Source organism: Carassius carassius, chromosome 47 (assembly GCF_963082965.1).
Source record: "Carassius carassius chromosome 47, fCarCar2.1, whole genome shotgun sequence".
Lineage (NCBI taxonomy): Eukaryota > Metazoa > Chordata > Actinopteri > Cypriniformes > Cyprinidae > Carassius > Carassius carassius.
Window position 1 is genome coordinate 22,870,338 of NC_081801.1, and position 12,259 is coordinate 22,882,596.

Genomic DNA, 12,259 nt, shown 5'->3' on the forward strand with positions numbered 1-12,259 from the left:
TGTTGGTTTCCTCAACTGATTCTTTAACTAAAATAGCTGAATTTAAAATTAAATTTGTAAAAATAGAGAGAAAAACAAATGGAAATGTCTGACTAATCTGCATATAACAAAACTAACATCATTGGCATCTTTATTGCTTTTAGATATGTCTCTTAAAGTGTGTGTGTCCATAGGAGCGTGAGCTTGATAATGCTGTGCAGGCCTGTACAGTGGACAGTCTAAAGGCAGAGGTCATTAAACTACAGAAGGAGAAAACTAAACTGGATCAGGCCCAGCGCAAGTTAGACCAGGAGATGGAATTGCTCAACACACACACTGTGGCACGCACACAGATGGAGATGCTCACAAAGACCAAGATGAGCTCACACACCATCACTCTTTTGTCAAATTAGTGGTCAATCCTCACTTTTATGCCAAAAACAAATGCAACAAACATAAACTAAATAAAAGTCTTTGGACAGTAGCACATCTGAACAGCAATATTAGACCTGACCTGCACATACATATGTCAGCACATTGCTTGCAGTATATAACTGTAACACCTAGATGTCAGTACATGTCTTTATATCAGTGGTGGCCAGCGTTGGTCTTGGAGAGCCACAGTCCTGCTTATCACTTTCTAGTAACACTTAGGCCTTGATTAGATTGTTCAGGTGTGTTTGATTTGGGTTGGAGCACAGCTCTGCAGGATTGTGGCTCTCCGGGACCGATGTTGGCCACCCCTGCTTTAAATAATTAGCTTGACCCATCAAAATGATTTATTTAGATATGATTTATAAATTGACTATATAATTTAATTGATTTCTTTTAAATTATTGTTTTTTGCCTTTCTGTAGTTTGTGCAATCTATGAAATAATTCCTACAGAAAATGTTTATACTAGTGTTTATAATGTAAAGTGAGAGTGTTTATATTTTTCAGTCCTATTTTCATATTTTTTACATTGAAACACTCAAAAGAAACTGAATGTAGTATAAATGCAAATAGATTATATATATATGTTCAGGATGGAATACCTCGATACTACTACTAATTTATCAATATGTATACTTTACTCATTATACAGATATTCTGTATACTGTATTATTTTATTAAATGTTGAGAATTCAGTAAAAACACACTGTGACAACAGTCTAGCATGCCACTATTTGAAATGTTTATTGAAAAATACTAAACATTTGCTTATATATACAGTACAGACCAAATTTTGATTATGACTATGAAAATTGTAGATTCACACTGAAGGCATCAAAACTATGAATTAACACATGTGGAATTATATATGGAATTATATACATGACAAAAAAGTGTGAAACAACTGAAAATATGTCATATTGTAGGTTCTTCAAAGTAGCCAGCTTTTGCTTTGATTACTGCTTTGCACACTCTTGGCATTCTCTTGATGAGCTTCAAGAGGTAGTCACCTGAAATGGTCTTCCAACAGTCTTGAAGGAGTTCCCCGAGAGATGCTTAGCACTTGTTGGCCCTTTTGCCTTCCGTCTGCGGTCCAGCTCACCCCTAAACCATCTCGATTGGGTTCAGGTCCGGTGACTGTGGAGGCCAGGTCATCTGGCGCAGCACCCCATCACTCTCCTTCTTGGTCAAATAGCCCTTGATGCCTTCAGTGTGACTCTACAATATTCATAGTCATGAAAATAAAGAAAACTCTTTGAATGAGAAGGTGTGTCCAAACTTTTGGTCTGTACTGTATATATATATATATACAGGTCCTTCTCAAAAAAATTAGCATATTGTGATAAAGTTCATTATTTTCCATAATGTAATGATAAAAATTAAACTTTCATATATTTTAGATTCATTGTACACCAGCTGAAATATTTCAGGCCTTTTATTGTTTTAATACTGATGATTTTGGCATACAGCTCATGAAAACCCAAAATTCCTATCTCAAAAAATTAGCATATCATGAAAAGGTTCTCTAAACGAGCTATTAACCTAATCATCTGAATCAACTAATTAACTCTAAACACCTGCAAAAGATTCCTGAGGCTTTTAAAAACTCCCAGCCTGGTTCATTACTCAAAACCGCATTCATGGGTAAGACTGCTGTCCAGAAGGCCATCATTGACACCCTCAAGCGAGAGGGTAAGACACAGAAAGAAATTTCTGAACGAATAGGCTGTTCCCAGAGTGCTGTATCAAGGCACCTCAGTGGGAAGCCTGTGGGAAGGAAAAAGTGTGGCAAAAAACACTGCACAACGAGAAGAGACCCTGAGGAAGCTTGTGGAGAAGGATCGATTCCAGACGTTGGGGGACCTGCGGAAGCAGTGGACTGAGTCTGGAGTAGAAACATCCAGAGCCACCGTGCACAGGCGTGTGCAGGAAATGGGCTACAGAGAAGCAGCACTGGACTGTTGCTCAGTGGTCCAAAGTACTTTTTTCGGATGAAAGCAAATTTTGCATGTCATTCGGAAATCAAGGTGCCAGAGTCTGGAGGAAGACTGGGGAGAAGGAAATGCCAAAATGCCTGAAGTCCAGTGTCAAGTACCCACAGTCAGTGATGGTCTGGGGTGCCATGTCAGCTGCTGGTGTTGGTCCACTGTGTTTTATGTGTTCAAGGGCAGGGTCAATGCAGCTAGTTATCAGGAGATTTTGGAGCACTTCTTGCTTCCATCTGCTGAAAAGCTTTATGGAGATGAAGATTTCGTTTTTCAGCACGACCTGGCACCTGCTCACAGTGCCAAAACCACTGGTAAATGGTTTACTGACCATGGTATTACTGTGCTCAATTGGCCTGCCAACTCTCCTGACCTGAACCCCATAGAGAATCTGTGGGATATTGTGAAGAGAAAGTTGAGAGACGCAAGACCCAACACTCTGGATGAGCTTAAGGCCGCTATCGAAGCATCCTGGGCCTCCATAACACCTCAGCAGTGCCACAGGCTGATTGCCTCCATGCCTCGCCGCATTGAAGCAGTCATTTCTGCAAAAGGATTCCCGACCAAGTATTGAGTGCATAACTGAACATAATTATTTGAAGGTTGACTTTCTTTGTATTAAAAACACTTTTCTTTCATTGGTCGGATGAAATATGCAATTCTTTTAGATAGGAATTTGGGGTTTTCATGAGCTGTATGCCAAAATCATCAGTATTAAAACAATAAAAGGCCTGAAATATTTCAGTTGGTGTGCAATGAATCTAAAATATATGAAAGTTTAATTTTTATCATTACATTATGGAAAATAATGAACTTTATCACAATATGCTAATTTTTTGAGAAGGACCTGTATATATATATTGCAGCTTTATTATGAGTTCTTTTGCCAGAATGGGTCTGGGAAAGTGACAATTTTATACAACAAAAAAATGAATAGTTTATCGCTGCTTTCGGATTCCAGATGGAAAAAGAGGAGCAAGTGAAGAAAATCGAGTCGACACATAGTGAAGAGCTGGTGTCTCTGCTGGGACACTTCCCAAGCAAGAAAGAGCTACAAGACTGGATCTACTCCAAAACCAAAGAGATCAGCTCCACCAGAGAACTGCTCAGCAAAACGAAGTCTGTCACACTTTTCAGCTATTTTTTTTTTTAAAAACATTTGTATATAATAGTAGACGTTTATTTGAATAAGCTGGGGAATGCTATAAACACTGATTTTTAGTGTGAGGATGAAATATATTTTGTGCAGGAAACAGAATCAAAACATCTACATGATAAAGGACACATGCACCAGCACTGACCTTGATATAACAGAAAATACTGCATTTGCACAACCACCCAAATTCTTAAGTAATATCTTCAAGACATACGCAGTTTCGATTCCGGGTTCCTGAAGAATAGTTCATCTTTAGGGCAGTGGAACACGCAATGTAGTATTCAAATGGTGACGTTTAGCTTACACAGACAGGCATAATAGGACTGTCTAGACAAACATCTCTAATTTATATTAAAGAGTTGCGCTTGTAATAGTGTACATGAACTGTTTAAAAAGAAAAGAACAGTAAAATACATGTTTATATACAATAATGTACAGTTTTTCTCCAGCTTACAGTATCTTTAACAGTGTTGAATTAATTCACAATTATAGCATCTTTTTTAGGTTTTAAACTTGTTGTCCTTTGATTGCATTGCACTGTTTCAAGCTTGAAAAGTATGAAAAATGAAATGTAAACTAGCATTGCTTGACAACTTGAGCAGAAATGTTTGGTTTTGTTTCACAGTAAGGAGCTTGCATCTGGAGAACAGAAGAAGACAAACTTTACTGCAGAAATCAAACAAAAGGAAGAGCAGTTGGCTAGTTATGAAGAGAGACTTTTTAATGTGTGTGGGAGTCAGGACTTTGAATCGGACTTGAACAAACTGAAGGATGAGTTGGAGAAGTGTTCCAAACAGAGAGGTACGGAGGTTTTGTGTTCAGCTCTTACAGAACTTTTTAGACCCACTCAAAATATTTAATATAAGTAAGCAGAATTAAATTAATTAAAGTTTCCTACCAAAGCTTACACAGAACCACAAGAGCCAGGGGACTCATTTCGTGAATGATGGCTTTAGATTTTCACTCAAGTTTGTGGATTTTGCAGATGAAGATTCAGTGTGGGCCTGTTTTATGGTAAATTAGTATTTATAATATACCATTTTTACCAAGTATAGCATTAACTGTAGATATGTGGTAGCAGGCTGAGGACTTTAATGTTGTAGATGTTAATGTTACCCACACAGCTGAGATTAAGTAGTCTGTAGCAGTTGCATTACCCTGTATGTATGCAAATTCAGAACATCTCCAGTTTTCTCAGTTGTTCTTAATGTGATTCTCAGTGTCTTAATCTCTGGCCTGGATGTTTTTTTTTTTCTGAGCAGCCATGCTGGTGGGGGAGACAGCCATCTACAGCCAGTTCATCAGTCAGCTGACGGAGGAAGGCGAGCCCTGTTGTCCCGTATGTCAGCGTGAGTTCCCGTCAGAGGCAGGGCTCCAGGACGTCATTAATAACATGCAGTCCAAGCTGCAGCTCATCTCGGACAAACTAAAGAACACTGAGCATGACCTGAAGAGGAAGGAGCATAGGCGTGAAGAAATGGCTGCACTGAAGCCAATCAGGCAATAATTCATGTCTTTCTTTCTGTCCATTCTTTCATCTGTCTATTCAAATATCCTCCATTCATCCATCCTTAACTTTACCTTTGTATCCACCTATATCTCACTTCTTCCATCCAGACAGCCTACTTCTTTTTGGCCATCTATTTGTTAGTCCACCTATTAAGTCATTCAACCATCCATCCATTTTACTTAATATATTTATCAATCCATCCTACACCAGTTCATGCTAGGGGTGGGCGATATGGAAAAATATCATATTGCATTTGTTTTTAGGAATGTCACGATTCATGATTTTATCAAAATTCTTTGTCATGTTGGTTTTACTATTTTGCAAGTTGTCTGAGCATTACAGCCAAACTCATTTCCCTATTATAAAGAAAAAGCCTTTCAAGGTAACAAAAAAAGAATGGCAGATATTTAGGACAAAGATAAAAATCTTTGTTCTTATTTTTAAGTAACAAAGATAAAAGAAATACACATTACAACTACTCATAATATACAACTAAAACAAACAGTGCTTTATTTTTAGGTACAATAGGTGTATTTAGCAGGAGCATTCAAGAAATTTAATGAACAATTATACAAATTAAAACACTATATAAGCTGATTCCTAAAGCAGCTGTATTAAATTTCTTCAGTCAAGAGCAGTGAGTGATCTTTCTCTGTTTTGTTGTTTTATTAACATTAAAGGAAGAGTTCAGCCAAAAATAAAAATTCTGTCAGCTGTCTTTCATTTCTTCATAGTGTTTTATTTTTATAACACCACTGACTCACTCAAAAGTGGTTTTAAACCTGAATGAGTTTCTTTCATCTGAACATAAATGCTATTTTGAGGAACAAGGAAAACAAAACAGTTGCTGGTCCACAGTGACTTCCATAGTATTTTTTTATGGACCAGCAACTGCTTGGTTACCCACATTCTTCAATATGGGTTTCTTTTGTGTTCAGCACAAGAAAGAAATTAATACAGGTTTGGGACAACGTGGAAGTTAGTAGATAATGACAGAAATGAAATTTTAGGCTGATCTATCCCTTTACAGTAATGACAGTAGGCTGCATGTTTAATAGGCATACTGTCTTTTTAAGACCTGCACGCATCTAATATACTGGCACGTATACGTTTTTCTCTCAACTGTTTACTTTCATTTTATACATATCCAACTGAGTCTACATGTAATTTATAAAGTTTATTTTGACAGTTTTAGCGCAAACTATAACTAAGTTCAATAATCAGGTGCTGTTTGACAGGTTTTAGCGTGCTCTTGCTTCATGTGTATGCGGCGCTCAGAAAAACCTGCACATGTCACTATTTAACAAATAAATGCACAGACACTATTTAACTGAACAGAGATGACATAACTGAATCCAATGATGAACTGCCTTTAACTATCATTTTTGCATTATTGACACTGTTTTCCTAATGAATGTTGTTCAGTTGCTTTGACGCAATGTATTTTGTTTAAAGCGCTATATAAATAAAGGTGACATTGACATTGACATTGTCAGACCAACACGCGGAATGAAACATTTAAAAGCACATGCAAATAATGAGAGTTACTCTACCACTGAGTTAACACTGCTGTCATCACCTATCCATTTTCCATCCATATGTCCACCTCTTAACTCCTTTGTTTAAGTTATCTGTCAATCCATATATTTACTCCTTCATCCATCCATCCATCCGTTCACCTACTTACCCCTCATCCATCCATTCATCCTACATCCATCCATCCGTCCACCTATTTACTTCATCCATCCATCATCCATTTACCCATTTACCACATCATCCATCCACCCATCCATCCATCCATTTATCCATCCACCCATCCATCCATTTACCTCTTGATCCATCCATCCACTCATCCATCCATTCAATTATTTACCCCTTCATTCGTCCATTCATCCATTCACCTAATTTCCCCTAAATGCATTCGTCCATCCATCCATCTTTTTACCCCTACATCCACTGTCTACCGTTTTACCCCTTTGTTTTATCCTGATCCATTTGCCTATTTAACCATTTTTTCATCCATGAATCTGTTCCCCTATTTATCCATCCATCCACCCTTACCTTCAACTATTTATCAGTTTACTCCTCATCCATCCATTGACCTTTTTGTCCTGTTATCCATTATCACCCATCCATCTATTCTTCATCCATTCACCTATTTATAATTTTGTCCATCCGTCTACCCTTCTATCTTTTTACCTTTTTCATCCATTCATCAGATTCATTACAAAACAGCTCAAGATATAGATGAATCATTTTCTAATATGTCCATCTCCTGTACTGACAGGCAGTCTATAGTGAAGCTCCAGGAGAAAGATCTGCCAGAGCTCAGAAATGAACTCCAGGGTGTGAATCGAGACATTGAGAAGCTGAAAGGCGCCACTGAGGGGCAGGAGACACTGCTCTGCACAATGATGTCTGAGGAAGAAACAGCCAAGGCCTGTCTGCAGGATCTATTACTCATGGATCGCTATCAGGTCTGAGCTCATTTCCAATCAGTCCAAACACAGAAAATACAATCCAGTCACACACATTACATCAGTACAACACAACATGTACTTTAAAGACTTATTTAACACCTAGAACACACAGAATAATGCAGTATTGTGATTCGTATTTAATATACACAGCACTGCAAATGTATATTTTTTCTTAATCTTGAGACTTCATGAATCTTACAGTAGCTTAGTGAAGAATTTGTTTTAGGAATCCTCAAAATATTGGTGCCTGACTGACTTTAAACGATAGTGTGCACCCTGAATTAAAAAAAAAAAGATTAGCTTTAAGGTGTGCTATAAAAAGAAAAACGGCTGTTAATATACTGTAGTAATCTCACTTCAAATGGAGTAGAGACTTATACCTGGAAACAGTATTCAATACAATACAACTTAAAGGTCCCATGACATGGATTATTTGCTTTTCTTTAAATGCTTTTTAATGTTTCCTTAGGTGTACTTATATTGTTAGTATGATTTTTACATTTAAAATTTAGAAATAAAAGGCATTTTTATATCCTGATATTTGCCCTCTGGCTTGAATGCTCTGTTTGAAGGGGCGTGTCTGCTGTGAGACTCCGAGTAAACGACAACTGTTGTGATTGGCTGACATCTTTGCATTCGAAATGCGTATTACATGTGGACCCCTCTCAAATATATATATATATATATATATATATATATATATATATATATATATATATAAATATTTACTATTACAGCTGTTGAGATTAACGAATCGTGGATTTGTTGATTATATAATTATTTTTTCGATCTTTTCCCATCACATGAAAGGCTGCAGTGATGAGCATTGAGTAGACAGAGTCTGTTTATCGTGTGAATGCAGTCATCTCGTCATTATTGCAACACGTTTTCTCTCACAAAATGCTTTCACCACAACTAACAGCAAACACATGAATACACCGCATGAATACAGTAAGAATTTTGTTGTGCAGCATAACAGCGTCATTCATTGTAACGGCAGTTTAGGCAAATGTGTAGATATACTCGCGATGTGTGACAGCTCCAAAAAAATAAAGGGAGCATTCTTTGATCGCTCTCTGTAGTTAAATAACAATTTAATTAACAGATTTGTTTCATGATACTAGGAGAAACAACGTGTTGATCGTTTAGTCACTGGCTTGATTCACTGATGCATAAACAGTATTAAACGATTTAGAAAGAAAGTCTGTGTGAACTTAAATGATTAACTACACATCAGAAATCGCTGATCACAGATCAGGCATTAATGAACACTGTTACTCACTGTTTGTGCCGGTGCTGTCGAATCCATATCATAAAAGTCTGTTTGTAACGCCTGTGCTGACATTGCGACTGAATTATATGTAAATATTTGGGCGGGCAAAGCAGAGAAAGGGGAGGTAACAATTCTCCTTGCAACATCACAAAGAGGAGATTCAAGATCAGCCTGTTTGAGCTTCCATTTTCTCAAAGGCAGAGAAAGAAAGCAAAATCTCGATTTACACCGATTAAAATTTCTAGAAACTTGGGGACCATATACAGGCTAGGGGAACTCATTATAATGTTAAAAAACCTCAGAAAGTGAAATTTTCATGTCATAGGACCTTTAACAAGCGGTATTTTTCTCCACCTGTGCGTAATCAGAATGTTTCCAATTATGTGTAGCTTGACCTTAAGGATGTAGAGAGGAAGATCGCTCACAATGCAGCCAAGTTGCAGGGTGTTGACCTCAGCCGTACAATGCAGCAGGTCAGCCAGGAGAAACAAGAGACCCAACACCGCCTGGACACAAGTAGGTTCAGCAGTTTATGTAGAATAAAACTTCCGTGAATCTCATGTGAATGTAGACTACCATTCAAAAGTTTATGATCTGTAAGTTTTTTTTTTTTTTTATGCTCTCCAAGGCTGCATATATTTGATCAAATATTTTAAATCACCTTTGCCTTCACTACTTTTTTTTAAATAGTTATTTGCTTTTGTGATCAAATGATAGGCCCTCAGTTCATAAGTGTCATAAAAACTGCATGCATTATTAATATAAATATCTATTGGTAAAATGCATTGAAAATTATTTTAGATATAGCATTCACACCACAGGACTTCCCAAAGTGTTTCATGTCACATACCCAGATACTGGTCAAATCAGTTCTAAAGCCAATATGACCCTGTTTATTACTGTGTTTCCATGTGATGATCCTTCTGTGTAGCCTGCAGTAAGATGGAGCTGAATAGGAAACTGATCCAGGACCAACAGGATCAGACCCAGGCCTTGAGGAGCAGCGTAAATGATATTCGTGGAGAAAAGCTCCAGATCTCCAGTAATATGCAGAAACGTCAACAGTTGGAGGAGCAGTGTTTGGTGTTCACCACTGAGATCCAAACACTCCACAGAGACATTCAAGTGAGGAACGCCCACTCCACTTTAATGTGCCTTTTTATAAATAAAGAGAAAAGTTTCATAGGTTCACTCAACACTGCATCAGTAGAAGACATTAACACCCTCCAGTAGTGACAGTTATGAGCAGGTAGTCAGTCTTTCGTGTCGTCAGTCTGAGAAGCCCAGCAGTTACCTGGTTGTATTGCATTGCAGTATACTGTTCCCACAGTGTCAGCTACTGATGCAGCATTGAGTAACCTATTATTTATGTGACCTTGCTTCCCTGAGTATCAAGGACAAGGTGATGCGTTGCTTGACGTACTCCTCAGTTCTGCTGATATCTTCCTTCTTAGAGAATTCTGAGGAGTGATGGTGCGCACTAGGGGTGTGCTGATATACCAGTCCCACGATTTGGTTCACATCACGGTTTTGGAGCCATGGTTCAGTTTGGTTCTGTTCAGTTTGCTGTGGGGGAATGGTTCATGGAATGGCACCAGCAATGCTGAAGAACACTAGATTCACTTTTAACTTAATAATAATAATAATAATAATAATTGCTCTCTGTTAGTTAATGTTAATTAATGCATTAACAAAGGAGACTTTAAAAAATGTTGCTTTGTAAAGTGTTACCAAAAAAAACATTGCCGTAAAAAGAAAATAATAATAATAATGGCTAAATAATGCAAACAAGTCATTGGATACATTTACTTAGGCTACATAGAAAATTGATTTTAATCAAATATGTAATTACTCGTTCTGATTCTCGAGAGTCGCGAGCATTTTGAGAGGCGGCTTTGACTGAGAGTGCATTTAAGACCACCTCTCAGACAGTGCGCGAGTACTTTATGGGTTAAAATAGATTGAATGTTTGAATTGAATTGAATTTAAAATTTGATTTATATATAAATAACAAAATATTGCAACTTACAGTTTCACCAAAGGCTATGAGTGGCTGTACAAGCGATCTTGACTGTGCCAGTCATGAAGGTATAACTCTATGGACACATTCTTTCAATTTAGCCTAGAATTATACCAGAATCATGAAAAAAAATATGCTGTTCACACATACAACACTGCTTCGTCACCATTCAACATCAGTGCCACCCTGGAGGGTGTATGTTATATACTGACATAAAATCTCATTTTCTACTCTGGGAACCAGTGTAACATAAATACATAAGCGATTCTTCATTTAACCGCTTGAGTGTTGATCAGCAGTTTCATAGAAGTGAGTAGGTTCAGTAACCTATAAATGCACTAAAACTATACACTACTTAATTTGTACAAAGTTAAACCTCAATTCACAAAATTCATGAAAATTGTCATATAAACTAGCATTCACACGTTTTTGGTCAGCAATAATACTTTATTCATCAAGAATGCATTAAAGACATTTACACTGTTAAAAAATATATATATATATATTTATATATATATATATTTTGAACTTTCTATTTCTTGTTTCTTGAAATCAGCATATTAGAATGAAGGATCATGTGACATTGAAGACTGGAGTAATGTTGCTGAAATATTTTTTTCATCACATTAATAAATTAAATGTTTTTATATTTTAAAATTAGAAAGAAAAAAATAACAAAAACGCACAATTAATTGTAATAAAATTTCACAACAGCTGTATTTTTGCTGTATTTATTGACCAAATAAATGCAGCCTTGGTGAGTATAAAAAAAAAAAAAAAAACCTTTTGACCAGTACTGTCATCAATCATTGTTTCTGTTGTTTCATCATGATTTGTTTGTTTGTTAGGATGCAGAGGAGCAGGCGTCTCCTCTAGCTGCTGCTCTGGAGAAGCTCCAGCACGAAAAACAGGACCTTGCTGAGCACAGGACGCAGAAACAGGAGGAAGGACAGAAAAAGGTTATGTTGGACTTATGTTGTCTGTTTTACCACAATGTACTATATGAAATGTTGTGGACATTTACTTTAAATCAGGATGATGTCAATCTTCTTTTAGATCAGTGCAATCAAGGAAAAAGTAAAAAATCTGACCCTTCTTGAAAAAGTGATTACCAAGTACATAGAAGACGGCAAAGACAGCAACAAAGAGGTACAACAAAATTCTGTCGTTTTTTAGCTGTCATTCGTGGTATGCAAGTTTGTTTATTTCCCCCCACCACCATTTATTTTCATGTATTTTATTTTTTGATTTTTTGACTTCTTTAGCAAAAAAAAATTGAGCTACAAGAGGTAGACAAACAACTACATGAGGCTGAAAAACAGCGAGACAAGATCATTAAAGACATGGGCAACATTCGACAAGATATTGACACTCAGAAGGTGCCAAGCAAAGCTTCCTGTGTTTTTGCTTTTGTTTGCTTTT

The 12,259-nt window shown here is 37.0% G+C and overlaps 1 protein-coding gene across 1 annotated transcript in view; it reads left to right on the plus strand.

Moving 5' to 3' along the window:
* The window catches only part of LOC132130665 (DNA repair protein RAD50-like), a 29,786-nt gene that overhangs the window by 9,384 nt on the left and 8,143 nt on the right, over nucleotides 1-12,259 (plus strand). Inside the window, exons 11-20 of the mRNA XM_059542442.1 lie at nucleotides 174-354; nucleotides 3,358-3,517; nucleotides 4,180-4,355; nucleotides 4,817-5,054; nucleotides 7,352-7,541; nucleotides 9,207-9,333; nucleotides 9,749-9,942; nucleotides 11,686-11,796; nucleotides 11,894-11,986; nucleotides 12,103-12,216. Coding sequence (XP_059398425.1) covers nucleotides 174-354; nucleotides 3,358-3,517; nucleotides 4,180-4,355; nucleotides 4,817-5,054; nucleotides 7,352-7,541; nucleotides 9,207-9,333; nucleotides 9,749-9,942; nucleotides 11,686-11,796; nucleotides 11,894-11,986; nucleotides 12,103-12,216 — 1,584 coding nt within the window. The remainder of the gene's footprint in view (nucleotides 1-173; nucleotides 355-3,357; nucleotides 3,518-4,179; nucleotides 4,356-4,816; nucleotides 5,055-7,351; nucleotides 7,542-9,206; nucleotides 9,334-9,748; nucleotides 9,943-11,685; nucleotides 11,797-11,893; nucleotides 11,987-12,102; nucleotides 12,217-12,259) is intronic.